Source organism: Camelus dromedarius, chromosome 16 (genome assembly GCF_036321535.1).
Source record: "Camelus dromedarius isolate mCamDro1 chromosome 16, mCamDro1.pat, whole genome shotgun sequence".
In the NCBI taxonomy this organism is placed as follows: Eukaryota; Metazoa; Chordata; class Mammalia; order Artiodactyla; family Camelidae; genus Camelus; species Camelus dromedarius.
This window is the reverse complement of record NC_087451.1, coordinates 33489991-33513773: the sequence shown is the minus strand read 5'-3', so window position 1 is coordinate 33513773 and position 23783 is coordinate 33489991. Positions and strand designations below refer to the sequence as shown.

The 23783-nt window shown below is 52.0% G+C and overlaps 1 protein-coding gene and 1 non-coding gene across 4 annotated transcripts in view; one reads left to right on the top strand and one right to left on the bottom strand.

Moving 5' to 3' along the window:
* The window catches only part of SDK2 (sidekick cell adhesion molecule 2), a 247926-nt gene that overhangs the window by 84343 nt on the left and 139800 nt on the right, over positions 1 to 23783 (bottom strand). For all 3 annotated transcript variants that reach the window (XM_064495585.1, XM_064495586.1, XM_064495587.1), the window contains exons 3-5: positions 17507 to 17613; positions 9692 to 9839; positions 3426 to 3559 (exon numbers count right to left, since the gene is read on the bottom strand). In XM_064495585.1, coding sequence (XP_064351655.1) covers positions 3426 to 3559; positions 9692 to 9839; positions 17507 to 17613 — 389 coding nt within the window. The remainder of the gene's footprint in view (positions 1 to 3425; positions 3560 to 9691; positions 9840 to 17506; positions 17614 to 23783) is intronic.
* Positions 21892 to 21964, top strand: TRNAT-AGU (transfer RNA threonine (anticodon AGU)). Its single transcript has one exon. It is a non-coding gene; the product is annotated as a tRNA-Thr (tRNA).

Sequence of the window (23783 nt, the reverse complement as noted above, 5' to 3'; positions counted from 1 at the left end):
GCAGACAACAGGGTGCCTCTCAGTGGATGGCAGCCGAAAGGAAGGTTTGTTTCCTCCCGAGACATTAATGGGGTGAGTTTTGCAGCCAGGGAAACCTGGTCCCATTCTCCAGCTTGTGCATCATTAGTGAATGTCAGTAGGAAGCAAACTGCTTCACCTCTTTGGCCTCTGCTCCCTCACCTGTAACTCGTGGATAGTAAGGACGGCCTGCATCCAGGGACCACTGTAACCACGGAGCTTAGCGCACAGGGGCGATGGAAGCAGGCTCTCGGTGTGATGTGAAGGCAGAGAGAGCAGCCTGGGGGGGACTGGGGTGTCACAGACCCACCCTCAGCAGGCACACCTTACTGACAGGTGCTCTCTGCTGGGGAAGATTGTGTGGACCCCTGGTCTCTGGCGAGGGTGAGGGGGACAGCCTGGCCCTGCTCAGGCACGGGATGCAGGATGCCTGTGTCGTTCGACCCATGATCTGGGCCGTGGGATGAATTGGGTCCCCAAAGTCCAGCAGGAACATCACATACAAACCAGAGCAAGGAGGACGGGCATCTTTCATGTGAGCTCGTGACGTGGACGGGGCCTGGGGCGAGAGGAAGGCTAGGGACCTCCCCACAGGGGCAAAGTTGGGTCCTGCTGCCCCAGGACGATTCTTTTTTTTTTTTTGTTGGGGGGAGGTAATTAGGTTTGTTTATTATCTATTTTTATTGGGGATTGAACCCAGGGCCTCATGCATGCTAAGCATATGCTCTACCACTTGAGCTACACCCTCCCCCACCCAGGGCGATTCTGGTAACAGGCAAATGTGATCCATTCTCCCCAAGTCACCTCACTGAATCACCCCAGCCACGCTTTGCCACAGGCACCACCTTACAGATGAGGAAACCGTGGCTCAGAGACCACGTGACTGGGTGGTGGGGCAGGCTTCCGGCCACCCACGAGCCCAGGGCTGACCTGCCCCATCCAACCTGGGGGGCTCGAGAAGCGCAGGTGGCTACGAGCTCTTGCAGTGTGACTGGTGTCCCTTTGATTTAATGGGATTAAACTTCACCTAATTTACATTTAATTAAAAGCAGCTCCCCAAACCAGTTATTCGAACACTTGTAAGGATGTGTGGGACCACTTGGGCAGAGCACTCTACCTTTCCAGCTGTATATTTTTTGAAATCTAAATACAGATCACATATTTCAGATGAAAATCCAGCATCCAAATTGAGACGTGGTTTAAGTGTAAAATATACCAGGATTTTGAAGACTTAATATTAAAAAAAAAAAGAACCCAGTGTAAAAGTATCTCAATATTTTCTATATGGATTGTATGTTAAACTGGTAACATTTTGGATATGTTGGGTTAAACGAAATATAATAAAATTAATTTCGCCGATTTCTTCTTCCGTCTTAAAAAGTGAGGCTGTTGGCAAATTTTAAATTACTTATGTGGTTCACATTATAATTCTATTGGACAGTGCACCTCTGATCCCTGGTTGTGGGACCACCACCACAGGTATGAACTTCTCAAGAGCTGGGACAGTTTCTGAGGTCACCTGGGTGACACCTGGGTAGGGGGCAACTCTGGGGGACACTGGCCTTTGCTCTCTTCTTCTCTGTTTCTGAAGAGCATGGGCGTCCCCTGAGGGCTGCTAAGAAGCTGAGCTGCTGAGAGCAGAGGAAGGATGAAGGCGTGACAGGGGGAGCAGAGAGGGAGAGGTGAGGCTTGGGCGAGACGGATGAGGGGAGACGGAGCTGGGGTGGGCGAAGTGGCAACAGCTCCGAGCAAACTGGCTGGCACACAGGCAGGGAGGCAGCTGGGGGATTTGTGTCAGCGACAGGAACAGGGATTTGAAGTGCAGTCACTCGTGGGAGGAGAAATTAGCCGAAAATCAGCTGATTCTGCTCTCAGTCGGTACAGGTCACCACGTGAGAGCAGGAGGTTAGGGGTGATGGGATGGGAGAAACAGACAACTGAGGGAGGCTTGGGCAGACATGGGGGCCAGAGGGACCCTGCCCGCCTCCCTGGGACCAGCCGGGGGCTTGGGGGGTTGAGATGAAGCAGACAGTGAAGACCCCCACAGTCGGCCAGGAGGAGGCTGCAGGCCGGGGGAGGAGCACGGTAGGAGGCTCCAGCCTCCGTCTCAGGGCCAACTGAGTCACCCAGGAAGGTGCCTGGCCTTGACTTGGACGGTGAGCAGGCCTCTCACCAAATGACTCGATTGCATTAGACTCCGGGGGTTCTGATTGCTGGAAAATACGTGTGGAAAAATATCCCCCTCTGATGGTTAAATTCCTTTTCCCATAGAAACAGCAGCCCCAGGTCAGGGGCTGGGGGAAGGCTGCTGGGACTAGACTGAGACCCTGGCCCAGGTCAATAACAGAGGTCACACTTGTGACTTTGATGGGTCAGTTTCCCAAATGAAACTCTGCCCCCTGCACCTAGAGAGAGGCCTCTAGGCAGATGGGACCCTGGTGTGGGGACAGGAAGTCACTGTGGGAATGGGGAGGGGTTCTGCTGCTGCTCAGAAGGCCCAGGAACGGCGCGGTCAGGGTTGGGGAATGTTCTGGGTTTTCTGGGCCCTGGATGACAAAGGCTGTAATCAGAGGAAGGACACGGGAAGGTCCCAGGCTGGCCGGCACCCTCATCTTGCAACTGGCGGGTGCGTCCCAGCCAGACCATGGATGATGAATGAGACTGGCTTTGGGAGCAGCAGCTGTACAGATGTGGAGAGACGTGAACATCTGGCTCCCCCAGCCTGCATGGTTGCTCGGCTGCTGCGGGAAGCTCTGGCCTCTGGTCCCAGGGCTCTGTGATTCCCCCTGCCCACCTCTCTATCCCAGGGGTGGAGCGTGGCTGGAGGGGGCTGGTCTGGCCGGGGAGAACCACCCTGACCCCAGCATTTCCATCACTGATCAGAAACCTGCCTTCAGTCCTGGCTGGACAAAGGAAACTCAAGGAGTCACTCTTTTAATTTGCTACCCTCTGTGCTCTGCCACTGGGGAGGGCTTTGCCTCTCTCTTCCAGGGTGCTGGGCAGACTTTGGGGATGGGCAGAGGGGAAATTTTAGGTGGAAGAGCCTGGGCAGAGAGCCTGAGCTCCCATCAGGGAGGATGGCTTGGTTCCAAGTCAAAGTGGTGCTTTTCATGTGCTGGTTGGGTAGAAGCAGTTACTGTATGTCTTTAAAAACGAGCTTCCATCTCCTGGTGGGCTCTCCCCGGCAACACCTGGGCCCCAGGGGTGGTTGTAATCCTCTGCGCACACACTTTCTCCTGCATTCCAGCTGGGTCGCCTCCTCCTCCTGCTCCTCCCTGCCCTCCCCCAGCCTCCCCCAGCCTCCCCCTTCCACTGCCATTCCATCTTCCCAATGACCCCCAGGAGCCCCATTCCCAAGATTTAATGGCGTGTTCCGACATCGGTCCCAGGCCCCGCCGCTTACTTACTCTCCACGGCGAGAGTGATGGGCTGGCTGGTCTTGTTATCCCCATTCTTGTCATTAACAGCCTGCACGTAGTAGCGGCCTGCATCGGGAGCCACCGTGGACAGGATGACAAGGGTGTTCTCCAGGGTGATGGCTCTGGAAAGAGGAAAAGGATTCCTCTGACAGGGCTGAGGGGCTCTGAGGATCCGAGGATGGGAGAGGGGAGCCAGAAGCCCTCCTCCAGTCCCCCTCCCAGAACCACTCACTGCCTGCCTGAACTCCAGCCACGTGTGGTTTGCAGAGAATCCCAAACACGCTGTCAGTGCTGGGGATCAGACCCCAATACAGCACATGCCCAGGGCTCTGAGAACATCCTGGTGACTCCTCCCTGCCCCCACCCCAGGCCTGGGCTAGGGGCCAGAGCTCCTTCGGAATTCTACCCTTTCCCGGCATCACAGCACTGATGGCTGTGTTGGGTCATCTCTGCACCTTGAGTGTCCAGAACTAAAGAAACTCATTCACTGGAATGAATGAATGAATGAATGGATGGATGGATGGATGATCTACTTAGGAATCAGCAGGACCAGTCCAAAATCAGTGCCTTAACCTAATCCTGAATCTGCTTAGGTCAAAGGCCCCAGGTTGCCTGTAACAGACTTCTGGGCTTCACATCTACCCCCAGTCTCCTCTTAGGGTATCAGTTCCTTCTGTCCAAAGCTCATCAGTGAGTGGGACCATCTGGCTGGGTGAGAGGGGAAAAGGCCGCCAGGCAGCGGGGTGTAGACATGGGCTGTTGGCTCCCAGTCTGGCTCCCACTGCAGGAAGCCAGGGACCCCATGTGATGTGGATGCCAGAGCACTGGCCCCGCCAGCTCTGCCGGCACCTCCTTTCACCCATTCTCCTGATGACAAACAAAACCATTAGTTTGTCAAGTCTATCTCCGGATTTTAATGGGATGTGCCCGAGACAGCTGTTAAACATCTTTAATGACAGTTTAACAAGGACCAATCCAGTTGAATTCTTTTCAAATTTTCCCATTAGATGAATGTTACAGAGCTTTAAACAGGCTCTCAAATAAACATTCCCCACTGATGCCTCTCCAGCCCGGTCCCTCTCAGCCAGGCTGTGCCGGGGCGCCCCCTTCTTCTGGTTTTGCGGGTTCGAATGCTGAATCTCACACTGTCTGCTGAGCCCCAGGAAGTAGGAAGACGAAGCTCTCCTGCCCCAATTCTTGGGAACCTTAATGATGTCTTTCTTTTCCCCCCGGAGAGCTCTTTAACCTCCAGCTAATGATGTGACAGGAGCTGGGACAGAGCCAGGCTTAAATATCTTAAAAGCAACACAATGGGACAGAGGTGTGCCCATCTCTCCACGTGGGAATCTCCTGCAGGGACTGGCCTCCTGGTCCTTTGGTGTAGCTTGTGGTGGTGGGCGAGGGCCGGGGAAAGGGAGGCTGGGCTGTGGCCAGGGCAGGGGGCAGCTCCATACTGGAGCTCTGGCCTCACCTCTAGGGGGTACGCAGCTTCATCCTTGCTGGGCCTCAGTCTCCTCATCTGTGTAAGAGGTGTAAGCAGATGCATGGGAAGATCCCACCCAGCCCTGAGGCCGAGGGATTCTGACTCCTGTTAGTCCTCATGTCTCCTGAGGCTGTCCCCTCCCTCTCACTCAGCCTTCTCCTGGCACCCGGGCCAAGGTCAGGGCTAATCTGATGAGCTGCAGTGCACAGGGACCCCTTGGGTTCCAGCTGCCCCAGCCACTGCGCTGGTGCTGTAGGAGCAGATTGAATGAAGTCTTTGGCAGGTGCGCGCACCGGACTCGGCTGAACCCACCCTCCAGTTCACTCGCCTGTCCTGAATCCTTACTTTCTGCCTCCAGAGCGGAGGACTCCCACCTCTGATTTCTTCTCTCTTTGACCAGGAAGGCTCTCCCCACCCCTTTCTCTCCTTTGCCTATTTTGTCTATATTCTGATTTATCCTTCTAAGTCACTGGTTCTCAATCAGAAGTGGCTTCTATTTACCATAACCAAGACATGGAAGCAACCTAAATGTCCATTGACAGATGACTGGATAAAGAAGTGATATATATATACAATGGACTACTACTCAGCCATAAAAAAGAATAAAATAATGACATTTGCAGCAACGTGGATGGACCTGGAGATCGTTGTACTAAGTGTAGCCAGCCAGAAGGAGAAATATCACATGCTATCACTTATATGTGGAATCAGGGGAAAAAAAAGGACACAAAGGAACTTACTTACAAAACAGAGACAGACTCACAGACATAGAAAACATACTTATGGTTACCAGGGAAGAGGGAGTTCAGGATTTGCAGATCCCAACTACTATATATAAAATAAACAAGGTCCTACTGTATAGCCCAGGGAACTATATTCAATACCTTATAATGGCCTATAATGAAAAAGAATGAAAAGAAAATATATGTATAAATGAATCACTATGCTGTACACCAGAAATTAACACAATGTACATTGATTATACTTCAAAATTTTAAAAATTAAAGAAACAAGTTTAAAAAAAAAAGAAGTGGCTTCACCTTCCAGGGGACATCTGGCAATGTCTGGACGAGTTCTGGTTATCCCAGCTGTGGGGCTGTGACTAGCAACTAGTGGGGAGAGGTCAGGGATCCTGCTAACTGTCCCACAGTGCACAGGACAGCCTGCACAATGAAGATGTGCTGGGTTCACAGTGTGGACTGTGCCGTTGTTGGCAACCTGTCCAGGGGGGATGGCATGCCCAGGTGGCAGAGATGCTCACTGTCCACCTCTGGTGCAGGCTTCACTTCCACAGAGAAACGAAGCTGCTGGGAAGCCAGGGGCCACCCTTGCCATCCGGCCCTGCATCCAGGCTGAGTGAGTGGGCTATGGAGTGGGGGGTACCACTTCTGGGCTGGGACCAGCAAGGCCACTGGAAGCCTAGTGTGGTGGAGGGTGTCCCCCATTCCTTGCCCGTGGAGGGATTTTAAATTGGCAAGAAATAAACTTCTCTGGCACTAAGTCCCTGGAATTTGGCAGCCTGTCCGTTACGTAGCGAGCATGGCCTTGACTGGCACTAGAGGAAAGCACTCTGGTCTGGGACTTCCAGGACCTGGGTTTGAGTTCCGAACATGGAGTGGACCAGGAGGTGGACACCTGGGGAAGAGTTAATGGCCTTTGGACCTGCCCTTCCTCTCTCCTCCGCAGTAGGAAGGTCCCTGGGCTAGTAGCCTTCTGTGGGATGACCATCCCCTTGATAGAGTGCACACAGCTGTCTGTTTGTGGCACTCGGGAGGGCTTCTGGCCTGCTGCACCCCGGAGGCACCCACACTGAAGGAAGCTTCTGGCAGGGCGCAGACATCAGGGCTCCACTCTCAGGCAGGGGCTGGGTTATAGTTTCCAGCCACGCTCCTCTGGGTTCAGTCTCCTAGGTCTTTCCCGCTTCTCTGACCGGCCCAGCCCCCACCCACCTTCCGTCCACCACTCCAATGAAGTCAGCCTTTTTTCTCCACTCCATGGGGGCCCAATTGATCATTTAATTAAGAACAAAATAAGTCATCTGCGAACCCACCCAAAGCCCCCAGCATGTGCCTCTGTTAGGAATCCTGTCTCCTGTTCAACAATGAGTATCAAGGAACGGGCGAGGGTTACTAATCTCGGCTTCTGCCGGGAGCGAGCGCGGTCCTCTGCAGCCAGCTCCGGCCTCCCGCGCCCCTGCGCCCCTCTGGCTGACTGCTTATTCATCAGATCCATATCTGATTTTGCCGAGATAAAATCCCCCGTGTTTTACCGTGCGTTGGAAGGAGAGCTGGAGAGGTTGATGTGACCATGAAGGTGTATGTGTGTGTGCTCGCCGAGATGGTTCTGTCCTGGTGCCAGAGGCTGTTGGGAATGAAAAGGGGGCTGAGGGCAGAGGCCAGGAATGACAGGAGGAGGTGGGAAGCTATTAGGAAAGTGAGGTTAGAGAAGGGGTTTCATCCACCACAGCAAACGCAGTAGACGAACGCCCAGAGCCGCTCCCCCAGCCACAGCACGTGCTGCTAATCCACCATGCTGCTCCTCCCGCTGAGTCTGAGTGAGGCCTCAGAATCCTTCTTAACACAGTATTCCCAGCAGTCACTCCCCACTGACTGGCTTGCAGGATACCATCCTTGACACACCTAAGACATGTGAGATAACCTCAGAAAAGGGAGTTAGGAAGGGGGGGACTCACCTACCTGTCTCAGCACCTGTGTGGCTGAGTGGTCCCCCTCCTGCAGTTCAACCTCAGTGTCTATGTTAATGGTTAACCGTGCTCAGCTGGCTTTACTGAAACTTAATTAGGCCTCAGGGAGCCTGCTTCGACCCACACAGCATGAACCCACCTGTGAACCTGGGGATCGCCTCCAACTGTCACCTGCCAGGTGACTCTGTAGTCCACTCACTCAAGAGCAGAGTTAATTTCCCTGCTTCTTGAGGCTAAGTTCTACCAAGGGACTTGCTTTGACCAACAAGATGTTGGCAGTGGCTTGAAAAATCTGTTTGCTTCCTCTCTTGTTCCCCTGCAATTACCAGATGTCAGGGCTCACTGGCTGGAGGCTGAGACACATGGGGCAGTTGACTCAACTGGTCATTCTCATTAACCAGCCCGAGCCAAGGGAGAGAGCCAGGCCCAGCTCACCCATCTGCAGGCTCACATGACAAATGCTTATTGTAGCAGGTCACTGGGGCCATTTGTTATGTAGCACTGTTGTGTCTGTAGGTAACAGATACATTTTAGAACAGTGGTTCTCAATTGAGGCTGCATGTTAGAATCACTGGGGAGCTTTTAAAGATCTCAACACCTGGGACACCCCATCTTGATGAAACCAGAATGTGTGAGGGGTAGAATCCGAAGATCTATTTTAAATTGTCCCAAAGGATTTCAGCAGGTACCCAGGTTGAGAATCACTGTTCCAGCCCCAATTCTCTCCAAGTGCAATCAACTTCATCCCTTTTATCCTGTTCTCACATCATTTCCGCCTCAGACAGAATGAAGGGCCTGACTCTGGGGTCAGCAAGTTTGGAACCAGCTGTGTGAGATGTGGCCAAGTAGTTCAACTTTTCCCATCTGTAAAGTGGGAATCGAATTAGCCACCCGATAAGGTGCTTGTGAGGGTCATTCATTCAACAATTATTTCATTCATTCCATAAATAGTTTTCATTCCACAAATACTTGAGTGTGCACTCTGGGGGTTGAAAAGGGAACGAGACAGGGGGCCTCTCCCCAGGAGGCCCCCTGTCTGTCCCGGAGGGGAGGGCGGTGTGGGGGTGTGCCTAGCCCAGGCCTGAGGACTCAGCAGGCCCTCAGGAAACAAGAGCCCTTGTGGTTGCTAGGAGATTACCAGTGATTACGATGGATTCCCTCCCTGGACCTCATGTTCCCCAGAGGCAAGAACTGTCCATTCTGACTCCTGCTTCCCACAGAGACCAGGACGGGCTGCACCCACAGTGGACCCACGGAATGAGCAGACCAGGACCAGGGTGGTCTCTTCGCCTCTGGGAGCAGGGGAGATGGGATTCCTGAAGAGGAAAGCCGGGCTGGCTCTCCCCGGGGGTCAGGAGGGCCGGCTGCCTCCCGGGTTTTACGCCACCCCTCCGCCCGCTCTCTGTGGAGGTGTTGGTCCCATCCCTCTGCCCACAAGCCCGGCTGCCACAACCCCTGCCCGGGCCACACAGAGGGGTCCTTGTTAGCGCTGAAAGGGCCTGTGTTCCTATTCCTGCCGGGCCTCCCCTGGCCTCACCTCTTCTCTGCAGCCGAAAGACACATGGCCCCGGGCACACCAGCGGACACCCGGCTACCCTCGGCCGGCAGGAACACCCCGGGCCACCCACCCTGCCGGGGAGATGCCAGCACCCCCCCCCCGCCCCACGTGCCCTGGCATGGCTGACCTGAACTCTGGGTCTGTCACCACGGAAACAGAGCCTCTGTCTGTGCCTGTTTGGAGTTTTTAAGTGCTCTGAGAGGCAGGATTGTTCTCCAGCTGAGAGCGGAGCCACCGCCCTGGGATTCCCCAGGAAGGCCACTGAGCTGTCCGGGTTCCAAGACTCCACATGAACATTTCCAGAAAGGCCCTCATGAACCAAACTTCCATCACCTGGGCTGTCCCCAGTCTGCTGCATCCCAGAAGAGCTGAGAGAGGCTTCTGCGGAAAGGGCCCTTCTGCCTCAGCACTCTGGGGGGGCTCCATGTGGCTCCACACTCCACACTCTCCCAGGGCCAGACTCCCCCCACCGCCCCTCCCATCCCGTCCCCCAAGAGCAAGGTGCTCACATGCGGCTGCTGGGCGGGATCTTGCGGCCGTCCCGAAACCAGGTCACCTGCGGCCGGGGGAAGCTGGCGATGCGGGGAGCACGGATGACAGCGGCTTCTCCGTGGGAGACACTCTGGTGCTTCTCACCCTCCTCAAAGCTCCCCATGTCTGCGAGAGGGAAGAGCACACGCAGGGGTCAGGGCTGGAGGTCAGCTGCCAAGACTGCCTGGTTCCTGGGTTGGGAATGGCGGCGGCAGAAGGAAATTGTGGGGCAGACAGGATGACCATGGAGAAAGGGGACACCATGCTCAGACTACCCCTGTGGCCCCATCACCCATCCATCACTATGACAATCCCTGCTTTGGAATTTATATCAGTTACTGAGACGCACAAAGTTACAAAGTTACAAAGACGCACAGCACAGTGAGGCTGAAATGTTGGAGTCTGGAGCTGAGAAAGGTTTGCTGCAGAGCCAAGAAGGGAGAATGGGTGGCTCATGCCACCAAAACCCCCCAAAGTCCTTGAAGGGTTTCAGCAAAGCATTTTTAAAGGCTAGGAGAGGGAGGGGCGCCCCAGGGCCTGTGATCAGCCGCATACAGTTCTGATGGGTTGATGGTGATCAATCTTAGGACGGTGATCAATCTTAGGACGGTGATCAATCTTAGGCACCAGAAAGCCTGGGGGCTACGTGCTCATGATCATCAAGTAGTTAATTCCTTCCATTTGGTGGTGGTTTTAGCATCTGAAAAACTCGGGAAACCTGCATCAGATACTATTATCGGGTCCTTCAGAGCAGAGCTGTGGCAGAGGGCATGGGGGAGGGGTCTTTCCCAGAAGGACAACATTTTGCCCAAGGTCATGCCTAGTAAGTAACAGAAGAAGGATTCAAACTCGTGTCTCAGCGACCCCAAAGCCACTAGCGTTGCCGTCACTGCCTGCCGAGTGAGAATAAGGATGCTGACAGCAGACTCCATTTCTGGAGACACTCCATGGGCTGGCTCCTCCAGGGATGCTGTTGAGCCGTGGTACCCTGGTGAATCATGGCTTGCTCTGGTGACATTCCAGGCAGGACCCATCCCCCCACCCCTGTACAAAGAGAGGGCCGAGAGGAGAAGCAGGGGGTAAGCATTCCATAGTGACAGGAGGGGTGCATGACGTGGTGGGGGCTTCAGGACAAGAAAGGGCAAAATGTTGGCCTCGCTGAGCTCTCATTTCCTCATCCGTAAAGTGGAGTTAAGAAGAGCAGCCTCCTCATAGGTTACAGTCAGCGTTGTGTGAGATAATGCATGCGCGCGTCGGGCTGTATCTTCCCAAAGATGGAAAGATATCTTATCTCCCATTCCAGATGCTCCTCTTGCAGCGTGATTGACACTGCTCCCACTGAGAGATGGGGCCTATGTCCCCACCTCTTGAGTCTGGGGGATTTGTGACTCCGTCAGTAGGATATGCTGGAAGTGATGCTATGTGACTTCCAAGGCTAGGCCATCAAAAGGCCTGGCTCTGTCTCTCCAGACACTCCTGCTTGGACTCCAGCTGCCATCTTGTAAGGAAGCTCAATCTTGCCCACACAGACATAGGAATAGCTCATGGGGAGAGGGACTGAGGTCCCAGATGGCAGCCAGCATCAACACTGGACGTGGGAACGAACAAGTGAGACCTCAGATAAATCCAGCCCTCGGCCTCTGAGTCTCCCACTGAGACCTCAGTCATCATAGAGCAGAGGTGACCCGTTCCTACCGTGCTCTGTCCAGACTCACAAAATGTGAGTACGGTAAATGATGGTGGCACACTGTTACGTTTGCGGATAATTTGTTTTGTAGCCATAGGAACAGGAAGAGTATACTAAAGTGCTGAAAACTAGGCCTAATACTTGTAGTATTAAAATATTGGAATACTATCCATTTTTCACAGTTTAGTTTAAACATCAGCCTCTTCAACAAAGATCACCCTGTGCCACCCCAATGGTCCAAGAGCAAAGGCTTGTTTGAGCACTGAGCCTACGTCAGGTTTCTGTCTAGGTGGACTTCACACACATCATCTCATTTAATCTGCATAACAAGACAAAACCTCAGCTTCCATAAATACACAGTTTTTAGTTGTTGATTAATTTCTATTACCTGGCTCTGCCTATAAAAAAGTTGCATCAATAAATCACATTGATTTCCATTCTTACAATTTTATCTATTTAAAAAAACTTTTCACAGCATTCTGAAGATATATTTCAACAATTTAAAGCAATTTCATGGTAGTAGTGTTTCTGTCTCCCCTCTCGGGTTTGATTAGCTCCATTTTGTCAGTGAGGAAATGAAAGCTCATGGAGACAGAGTGGCTTATCCAACGGGAGCAGTCAGGGCCAGGCAGGCCCACGTTCCAACCCGGCCCTCCCTCCGCATTGCCTCCTCGCCTCCTCTACAACTTATCCCCTGCATTAAACTCTTCACGCGCATTCTTTAACTCTTGCTACTCCATTGAAGGCTTCGAGGCTCAGTTATCTTCAATTATATTCATGAGCAAATCCCTGTAAGACACCTGGCCCCTAAACTCATCCAATACCGTCATGCAGTGACTCTTTGTTGAGTCCCTACTGTGGGTCAGGCAGTGGTAGGACCTCTGTGGTCCTGGTTAGGGGACAGGCACAAGCAAACCAATCCACAAACATTCAGGGACAAACTATGGCAACCGTGAAGAAGGAGGAACAGGGTTTTTCTACGAGAGGCAGCATCAAGGGAACCTACTTTAGCCTGGGAGGTGGGGTGAGGCTTTTTAAAGCAGAGACATAAGTAAAGGGTAGGTGTTAGCTGCGTGTGTGTGTGTGGTTGGGGCAGAGGGTGACAGTCTGGGGGAAAGGAGTGTGTGACGGCTAGGAGGTAGAAGAGAAGGGCTAGTAAGAGGAAATTTTAAAATGCCAATAGGGCAGGGTCAGTAGGTTGGATGGATGGATGTTTGGATGGATGAATGAATAGATAGGTGGATGGATAGATGGATAATTGGATGAGAGCAGGGATGGATGGATGGAGAGATGGAGGGATGCATGGATGGAGGAAATGAGGAATGGAGGGATGGATGGATGGAGAGAGGGAGGGATGGATGGATGGAGCAAATGAGGGATGCAGGGATGGATGGCTGTATATATATATGTATGTATGGTGGGAGGGACAGATGAAGGAAGGGTACAGCTGACTTTAGTCCAAGTTTTCCAGTTGACGCTCTCATCTGCCTTTCCGTTCCACAATCTCCTCTCACTGTGCCTCTTAGGCCCCCAGAACCCTCCCAATTCTCTCCACTCCACTTTGCCAAATGGGCTTCCTAGGTCTGCTTGGGGAGCGCCCCGCCTCTGCTCATGGGACCCAGGGCACAGGCGTGCATGGACGGTGCAGCAGTCGCCGGGGGGGCTGCGGAGGGAGTCCACTCAGCCAGCCTGTGTGGGACAAAGGCTGGAGGAAAGGACGGTCACACGCTGACAGGGCTGGGGACCCAGGATCTCCTCGGAAAACTCACTGCCACTGAGTTAGAAAGAGATAAGGGTTTGCTTCCCACACTTCCTCTCCAAAGTGCATGCTTGTTGATAAACCACGTTATGCCCCGCAGCGCGGATCCAACATCCCCCACAAATTCCTGTGAGAGCACAGACGTGGGGGCCTGGGGCACGGCTGCATGTGGCCTAAAAGTGATTCCTGATGTGTTTGTTATCTCTTGAAAGGTCTTGCAAAGGATGCATTCCACTTGAAAATATATTTATGGCTTTCATTCATTTTTAAAACATGTTTTTATCATGAAATATGTCATGCATAAAAAAGAGCGAATATAATTACACGGGTAGGTTAAAGAAGAAGAACAGAATGAACGCTCATGTCCCCACCACCCAGACGAAGGAGCAGAACCCTAACAACCTCACCCCCTCCCCCACGGCGTCCCCTCCCCCCAAGGGGCGGCTACCGTCTTGAGTGTGGTGTCAACCCTGTCATCGCTTTTTTTCTTTCTTTCAAGTTTCACGTGCAGATGCTTCCTTAAACAACTGATGGTTAATTCAGTCTGTTTCTAAGCCCTTTGTACCTGTGATTATTTTGCATGTCATCTACTGTGATGTGCTTTTTTGTGTGTGTGTGCAACATTTTTGGGGGGGTGGGCACTCCATCTCTGTCTTTGCGCTTGGTTTAGTCATTTTCATGGCTGCTTGGATGTCGGGGTATCAAGATAGCACAGTGCTGCTGCAGGCTGGGTTTGCTACCAGTGCTTTGCTGTCCTGCTAAGAACAGTCTCATGTGCCTCCCCTGCACACACGGCTGAGAGACTTTCCCTAGAGGTTGTGCCTAAGGGTGGAACTGCCGGGGTGTAGGCTGTGCACACGTCAATCTTATGAGATAACGCCAAGCTGTTTTCCAAATGTGCACCAATGTGCCAGTTCACACGCCCACCAGCAGTGGTGGGAGTTTCTCTGAACACTTGGTCTCGCTAGCCTCTTTGGTTTCTGCCAATCTGGTGGGCAGGGGACGGTGCCTCATGGGATGGTTTTGTTTGTTTCTTATGAAAATGGTGCTTCTCCCTCCAATTATGCCTCTGCCCCTCAACCATCTATGACTTCCACTGCATTCTGAGTAACATCCAAACTCTGACTGTGTCTTTGAACACCACCATCTGTCCCAAAGGCCCTGCCTCCTTGGCCAAATCTCTTCCACATCTCCATCCTCTGTTCAAGTCATTCAACTCAATTCTCCACATTCAGGTTGCGAATTAAGAAAAATGGGCCCGGGGGAGAGGGTGTAGCTCAAGTGGTAGAGCACATGCTTAGCAGGCACGAGGTCCTCGGTTCAATCCCCAGTACCTCCTCCAAAGAACCAAACAAACCTAATTGCCTACCCCCCTAAAGAAAAAGAAAAGAAAAACAGGCCCACGGGTGGCATTTTGGGGGCATCACCCCCAGCCCATGTGACAACAGGCTTATTACCCTCAACTCTCATTTTGTACGAGTGCTGTCAAGTTGCCTGGCAGGCCAGGCTCCCCCGTGGGGCAGGGGCCCTTGGCCCTGCGGGGTGTGCATGGGCTTGTTGGTGGGGCTGGGGGGCTCCAAGTCTGAGCCATCTGCCAACCTCGTGAGGGCTGGGATAGGGCTCGGGGTGGTCGCTCAGGTGAGGAGGACTCAGAGGCGCCCACAGGATCTGACTGCTGACTCCAGAAGGCTCTCCCACCTCTCAGCCATTCAGCCCGTTTGGCACATGCCAGAAATTTATAGCGACTCGGGGTGGGGCCGGGAAGGGCGCTGGGGAGAGGGGGTGGATGTTTTATTGACTTCCCCTTAATTGCTGTAATTAAAAACATGTAAAGAATCTTTTTGTAATGACTTTGCCATTATCATTCGTTGTTAGCACAGCTCCCTTATTAATTTCTCATTAGAACCCAACCCACACCCCCTTTTTGGCAAGTGGGATGGGAGCCAGGGGTGGGGTCTGCCTGGCCTGATCTGATCCCCGGAAAGGGCCCCAAAGGGCGGCAGTCACTGGGGGAACTGGCAGCTTGAATCCCCAGGACAAAACCCTCCCATCCTGGGAAGCGGAAACCACAAAAGAGGGGAGATGGGGGGTTTGGAGAAGAAGCAATATCCACTCATCCTCAGTTGCTGTGCGCCCGCGAGACTGTGTAAGAGAAACAGACGGAGAGAAAGATACAGACTCAGGAGGTCTGTAGAGCACAAACCTGGGGGAGCCCAGGCCTGGGATAGGCGAGGGAGGTAAACAATTTAAGGAGGCACCCACTGTTAGGGTCCTCCAAGAGCACAGTGAGTACCTGAGAGGGAGCACTTCCTTAATTTTTGCATCCCTGTTGCCTCACTCTACCCTTAGCCCTGGAGAGCAGAGGGGGCGGTAGGAATGTACCTCCACAGGTAGACAGAATGAGAAAGGTTGTGAGTGTTTACTCCAGGACGCCTTCCCTGCTTGGCCTGGTGGAGACAAGAAAGTACTTGGCCATCCAGAGCATTTCCCCAGCTGTGCGCTGTATAGGATGGTTTCCGTGCACTGATTGATTATGCCTCGTTACAGCCTGGTCATGTAGGTACTAATATTAACATTCCTTTTTATACACGAAGGCACAGAGAAGTTAAGTCACCTGCCCAAAGTCACACAGCTTGGGTGGGTGGGACTTGAACTTGGGGACAGGAAGATACCTGTGGGTCTGGGGATGGGACCCGTGCACATGCTGGGCTGGTTTCGATGGAGCATCCTCATTTGAGAAGGAGTATGCATGTGGTTGGGGAGCAGTCCGGGGGCTGAGCCCTGGATCCTGGACCCCTATCACTGCCAAGGAAAGATGCACTTTGGCCGCACAGACACTGGTTTAGCTTCCTTTCTCTTTCTGATCAGCAGAGCCAGCCCAAGGGGGACTGTCATCTCATCTCAGGGGCTTTCAACTCCAGAGAGTTTCTGTATTGTCTCCTAGGAGCCAAGGGCTTGGAACAGACACTCAACCCACAGAGCTCGGACTGACTGGTGTCCCGAATGGCAATTCCAACTGTACACACAGGCACGTACACACACAGACACACAGACATGCTGCCACGTGCACATCGGTGAACAGAGGCAGACCCATCCGGACCCACACATGTGCACACACACGTGCATGAACCCACACCCACCCTGGAGCACACATACACGTACAGACATGCTCAGTCTCTCTGGAGGTTGACCTGGGACCGTCCCTGGACCACTGGACGCTGGGCGCTGGCTAAACGGAGCTCCGTGGGAGTCCTCCAGCCGGCTGAAAGCGGCCCCGATCCATCATTTTAATTCCAGGCTTTTCCACTTCTCGGAGTCAGCTGAGCCTTTAGTGCTGATTTATGGGACCATCGGCCCTCCACTTCTGATTATGGTTGTTTTCCATAATTATTATAAACACTCTGCCTCACTTGAGGTTTTCGTCTAGATTTCTCTTCCCTACTTCTCTCCAAGCAGCAAGCTCTCTCTTTTGTGCTAAATCAAAGTCAAGCCCCCGTGGGCCCTGGATGAGAGGGTGTCCTTTTATTTTATTTTTTAATTTCAGTGCCCGTTAAGGCTTTCCACACTCCCAAGGCCCACCGTGCAATCTGGGACCCTGCCCTCTAAAAATCCCAGAGCGAAAGAGCCCATGATGAGGCTCACACAGAAGCTATTTCAGAAGGGGCGGGGGGGAGGGCGGTCTGGGAAGGGAGTACTGAGTCACAGGGGAAGGGTGTTGATTGATGCTGTTTTGGGGACTGGTGACAATGGGGGAAGGTTGTTACCCCAAAGGCTCCGGGAAGCCCTTTACTCTCTGCCTGCCTGGCCCTTTCAGGAGTCCCCTCTCCCTCCCCTCTCCCTCTTAGAGTTACGCTACCCAGCATGAGGCATCTCCCAATGCCCCCTGAGATGGTGGGGACCCCCATGCTGTTATTGCTCCAGGGCTGAGCAAGCTGGGGGATGGAAAAGTTAAGGTCACAGGAGACCCCAGGAAGTCTGCCATTATGGAGGTCCCCCAAGTTTGAGGCCAACCTCAGCCAGAAGCAGCCCAGGAAGCAGGTGACAGGGCCTCCTTTTAAAAAAAGGAAGCAGCTGGTCCCATCTAAAAAGAGCTGAGCTCAGAGCCAGCAAATGTGTGCTCACTGTCAGTGGTGTGGCCTGGAGAGCTCCCGCCACCTTCCTGGGCCTCAGCTCTATCGACTACAGGATGAGGACGAGGATGGCGGGGAGGCCCACCATGAGCACCCATGAACATGGGAGGCTGCAGCTGGGGTGTGGCTCTGCCCAGCGCCTGGCTAGTGGGTGAGGGCTCTGCGGAGCCGCTCCTGCTCCCCAGCCCACCCTGCCCGAGTCCCCTCTTGTACTCACAGGCCACTTGGACCTCGGTCTGCCGCTGCAGCAGGGCGCCCATCCGATTTCGCACAATGCAGCGGTAGAAGCCGGCGTGGGTGCGGTCCAGGCTGGTGATCATGTACCTAGGAGGCAGATGAGACAGCCAGTGAGCAAGTCAGGCAGCTGCAGGGATGCCCAGGTCAAACTGAGGTCAGAGGGCAGAGGTCACCACATCACCCTCTTCCGTGATGAAGGGTACCAGGGAGCTCGGGACTCTCTGGCAATACCATGGGGTCACAGAAAGGTCCTTATCAATAAGGAGGTCCTCCCCAAAGGCTTTTGCTCAGAGGCCCAGGAAGGAGCCTGCACTTCCCCAAAGATGGAAGGTGTTATGCCTGAGTCCTTGACCCTGGCTGTGATCAGGCCTCCCAGGGCTGTGCTGGGTCTGTTGGAGGCTACTGTCCTCCCCTGCCTGTGACTCACGTGACTGAGAAAGGTGGGGACATTTATTTTAGCCAGCCAGAACTGCGTTGTAGATACTAATTTAAATGGATGGAGATGACAGAGGCAGGGGAATTTACATGTTTCCCCAATTGCTTTGCGTCAGTCCCTCCTTAAAGCTACAGAAAGCGCCCCTGCTGCACTGTGGAGGGCAAAGAGCCATCCAAGCAGGCCCGGTTGGCCTTCTGAATGTGTGGGCCCTGGGCCAGGATGCAGGAACCCGAGGAGGCCCCTTGAGAGCTGGCTCTGGGAGCACATCACCGGCCCAAAGAGCTGCAGGGTCTGGCACTGGGGGAAAGGCAGCTGCAGAGCAGGTGTGTGGGGCGCTCACCTGTCTGAGAGGCAAGGAGGAGGCTAGGCTAGGTCAGGGAGAGGAGCTTCTGGCAGCTGGACATGGCAGGTGAGGGTACTCTCTTGTATGGAGGGGGCTAGTTCCCCTGGTACCCACCCCATGATCACCCTTCCTATCCCTGGGCTGTGAACGGCCTAGTAGCAACCTCAGAGAATCAAAGGGTTTTTGCCTAGAATAGCTCCCCAGCTTTGGGTGTCCTAGGGTTTGCTCAGCTGACTTCGTGAACAAGCTCATTGCCACCTGCCCCCAGGCTATGCCAAGTCTGGGACAGAGCTACCTTATTCCTAGGAGTTGTCAAGTTTTACATGAGTTCTAGCCAGTGCCTATCTTCACCACCATCATCATCATCACCACTACCACCGTCATCATCATCACCACCACCACCATCACCACCACCACCATCATCATCATCACCACCACCATCATCACCACCACCACCATCATCATCAACACCATCATCATCACCTCATAATGATGAATCTATGAAACTACCGCTTTCGGAGCACCCTCAATGCTTCAGGTGCTGTGTTAAGTACTTCTCATTCATTTCTTCATTTCACACAGCAGTTCCCAGACTATCAGATACCATGGATCGGTAACACTTAAAACACTGGGACATTGTGCTGTGCACCAGAAATGGACAGGTAGTAACTGACTGCACTTCAATAAAAAAATTTTTTTTTAAATGGGGCCATACGTAAGATTGTCAACCTTTTACCTTGCCAAGTGAGATCATTCAAACCAACCAACCAACAAAGCAAACAGGCAAACCATCAGGCAACAAAAAACAAAAACAAAAAACAAAGAGAATATTAAAGACCAGGCAGGGAGAGACAAATAAATAGAAATGATCAGTATTTTATTTTAAAAAGAAACGCTTTTCTGAGATCTCAGAAAGAAATGTAATCTCAGTAGAAAAGCAATTTTAACGAATTTTAAACGTAAATTTTATGCTGAGCCTACTACACTAACTTCACTTATCTCATTGTAGGGGGACAGGTGCAAATGGTCATGGGTCTGAATTTGAGAGTCGTTTTTACATAATGTCCCTGCTAATTCTATGGAGGGGATACTTTTAAGCACACCTTCATTTTAGAGGTGAGGAAATTGGGGTTCAGAAATATCAGATCACTGCCCTGTGGTCTCACAGGCAGTAAGAGGCAGGGCCAGGGTTTCACAGAGCCTTTCTGTCTCCAAACCCAGCTGCTAACCAGTTCAACACTGACATCATGCCCCCAAAGGGCCCCGCCTTCCATCCTGGGACTACAGGAGCCCCAGACTCACAGGTGGGGTGTGCCAAGCTTGCTCTGGCTCTGCAGCATTATCCAGAACCTTCTGGCAGTCCGAGTCTCTTATCTCTGCCACCGGCTGCAGCTCTTATCTGTCCCTCGCCGCTATGCACCGCGTGATGATGGGGAGATAGCAGGCACCCAAGTGCTGGCAAATTTCCCATTTTCCCTGTACGCCCGCCCTCAAGCCCATCACAGGCTCTCTCCCGCCTCTGCCCCATCACCCCTTGGGAGTGGGGACAGCTTTGGGGAAGCTGTTTGGGTCTCAAAAGGGATGGGGTGACCCGAGAGGGAAGATGGAAAGAGAGATTGGCTAGAGAAGTGCTCTATTGTTGAAAATGGAATCGGATATTATTAAAAAAAGCACCAGGGAGAGGAAAAGGAACAGAAATGGCCAAACAGACTCACAAAAAGATGGTCAGCCTCTGTCACAATGGAAGTCCAATCAAAAGAAGACAATATTCACATATCAGATCACCAAAGATGTTCTTGTCTGATTACACCCATGGCCAGAGTGAGGGGGAGGAGGGGCTGACCTCCCGTCTATCGGCTGGTGGAAGCGTAAATCGGTCCAGCCTTTGGGGCAAAATCTACCAAGATAAGAATATGCAAGGTTTTTGACACAGAGGCTGCACTCCAGGGAGTGGGCCTTTTGGATGTACCTGCAAACACGTGGCAAAAACAGGTACAAGGATGCTCACTGTGGCATTGCTTGTAATGGCAGAGACAAATAAACAAAGACTAGGAGCAGCCTAAACATCCATCAAAAATGGAATGGAATCGATTAATGAGGCTGCAGCCACAGAATGAACGAGGATCACCTGTACGGGATGAGACAGAACGGTCCCAAGACGCACACAGCATGGAAAAGAAGTGGAAGCTGGGGAGGGGGATGTTTATGGAAATGAAAACACGAGAGAGTAAGAAGCTAAACAATATCACAGCTAAGCATTAGGGACAAGAGTGATAATGTGTCCCTGTCACTTGGTATTTGCGGACACAGGCTACCAAACCCTTCATCCAATGTTTAGGATCATGCAAGTTGGCCCAATAAAAATAATCTGAGTTTGTGAGTGAAAAAAAAAAAAGGCAAAAGAATATTGTAAATGGTAAGATACCACGCAAGTAAACTGCAATAGTATATATATTTGTATATATTTGCACACACGTAATCGCATATACGCTCTGGCACATACATAAAATTTTTTCTGGATGGATACTCTGGAACATGTTATTTCTCTTTTGGGAGAAGTACTGGGGATGCAGAGGGAGGGAAACTTCTACTTTTCGATTTTATGTCTTTCTATGCCATCAGAATGTTCTTTATCGTATGCATATATTGCTTTTATTTTTAAAATAAAATTTAAAAAATGCACTTTGAGCATATAATTTCAGTATGTATTATAAAAAAGACCCCAGGGACTCACTGGATCTGTGTTTGTCTGCTGATGTCAGGAATGTGTGGTGAAATTTAAACTTTAATAAAAGTAGATTTTTGCAGAAAGCTCTACATTTGCTTCAGCCAGGAAGCCTAGGACCCCACCTGGGGGCCTTGAGGAAGGGTAGCTGGGCTGTAGGTCTGCCTGTCCCCAGAGGCCAGTGGAGGAGGGCTGGCTCTGGGCCTCCCCTTGGTCCCCACTGTGGTGAGGGTGGGCACTCCTTGGCTGGGCAGAGTATGAGTGCAGCCCCTCTCTCCCCTGGCTGTTCTGGTAGACCTATTTCTGGCTGGTAGGCAACCTTATTTAAAGTAATCCTTCTGCCCACTTCCTTTTCTACCAGGGAAACCCGCTTCACTCCACCCAAATTGTGGCTCTCGCCTCTCAGAGGAAGTTGGCCAGCATCCCTGCAAATCCAGCGCGGCTCTGTCAGCACTGTAAGTATCCCGGCTAATCACAGGCACAGCTCATTATCCCCTAGTGTTCCCCCTTGGGTCCTTGGGAGCCTCCAGCTCCATCTGCCCCACCCACCTGTAACTGCCAGCCTTGCAGGGAACTGGATGAGCTCCGTCCTGTCCAGGTCCCCGCCAGGGGCAGAGGATGGATGGTACTGCCCTGGGCAGCCAGACCCAAGAGAGAGCCTGCTGTTGGAGAGAGCGCGGGGGCTCCTGATTAGGGAAAATTAAGCTTGACTTCTGCTTCTGCACTTTCTTAGGAGTGTGGCCCGGGCAAGTTATGGAAACTTGCAGGCCTCGGTTTTCCCATCTGTAAAATGGGGACAATAATGGCTGTCTTTACAACATTGTAAGTCAAATCCACTTCAGTTAAAAAAAAAATTAAGGGGGTGGGTATGGCTCAGTGGTAGAGTGTGTGCCTAGTATGCACAAGGTACTGGGTTCAATTCCCAGTACCTCCATTAAAAAAAAATAAATAAACCTAATTACCCCACCCCCTAAAATAAAGAAAAATGGCCATCTTTGTGTTTTTAATTGAAGTATAGTTGCTGTACAATATTACATAAGTTACAGGTGTAAAATATGGTGATTGACAATTTTTAAAGAATCTTTATACTCCATTTATAGTTATTATAAAATATTGGCTACATTCCCTGTGTTGTACAATACATCCTTGTAGCTTATTTTATGCCTAATAGTTTGTACCTCTTATTCCCCTCTGCCTATATTGTACCCTGCTTCCCTCTCCCCTCTGGTAACCACTCGTTTGTTCTCACATCTGTGAGACTGCTTCTTTTTTGTTCTATTCACTAATTTGTTGTATTTTTTAAAGTCCACATATAAATGATATCATACCATATTTGTCTTTCTCTGTCTGACTTATTTCACTTAGCATGGGCCCTCCAAATCCATCCATGTTGTTGTGAATGGCAAAATTCCATTCTTTTTGATGGCTGAGTAGTATTCCTTTGTATATACACACCACATCTTCCTTATTCATTCTTCTGTCAGTGGACACTTAGGTTGCTTTAATAATGGTCGTCTTTGAGGTAAGCCCTGGGCTTACATTCCTGGCACAAATGCTTGTCACATGAGGGAGTAAATGTCTGAGTCACTGGCGGGGAGGTTCAGAGAGGAGGATGTGGAGGCTGTGGCAGGACCCCACCCAAGTGAGGACCTTATAAGGGCTCCTTACCAAATATCAGGGGAGCACAGATCCCTGTGCTGGCAGATACTTTGGCTCCCCAGTGGAACCCCAACTGTCCCAGCCACCAACAAAGGATCTGCCACTCCCCTGGCTCATCTCATCCTTCTAACTGGTAAGGGGGCCTTGCCTTGGTCCCTCAGCTTCCAGTAGACTGTATCCTCTTGTCGACCCTCCTTCAGGACACTGGGGACAGCAAGGGAATGGTAGCTTCTTGGCTCCAGTGAACCTCCCTCCACCAGGCTGACCTCCCTCCCTCCCAGTCACCTGTTTGCACTCTCCTCCTAGCGGACCTGCCATCTCATTCTCCATCTGATGAGGAACAGCTGCAGGGACGTGGCTCCAGCAGCTGGAAATACCCAGATTCAGCCGACTCTAGGCCCCCTTCAAAGGACCACTTATTTATTGATTTATTATAGGAAATATATTCCCAGGATTCAAAATTCAAAGAATAAAAGGTACACAAGGACACGTCTCTCCCACCCCTGTCTGCCAGCTGCCTGATCATTCCCAGCTCCCAGCACACACAGAGGAGACCACTCAGTTTCTTGTATAACTTTTCCGAATTTCTTAAGCAAATGCAAATGCATAATGGCTCCCTCTTTAAGCAGGAGACACTGTCTGCGCAGTTCTGCCCCCGATTTGTGCAAGTGACAGGTTGTTGGCGACCCTCCCATCACTGCACTTAGAGCGTCCTCAGACTTTTGACACTGCAGAGCAGCAGGCAATCTCCAGGATGGGGGTAGTTTGGCTTTCTCCCAGTTAGATGGTCAAAGGGAGAAGGTGCTGGAGAGAGGGCCTTGGGGCCGGGCTTGGGGCCAGGGAGGGAAGAAAGGAAGACACACAAGAACCCACACTGTCTGCTCTGCCCCATCACAAAGTGCCCTGGTTTAACCTGCGGGACCCTGGCGGCTCAGTTCCATCTTCAGAGATGAAGGGCTGGGCTCGGAGTGGAGGACACACGGCGACAACACGGGGAAGAACCAGGACAGATAATTGGATTTTTAGAAACACAAGACGGGCAAGGGAGAAATCACTGCCAAAAAAAATGTGCCGTCTTCTCCAGCACACGGGGA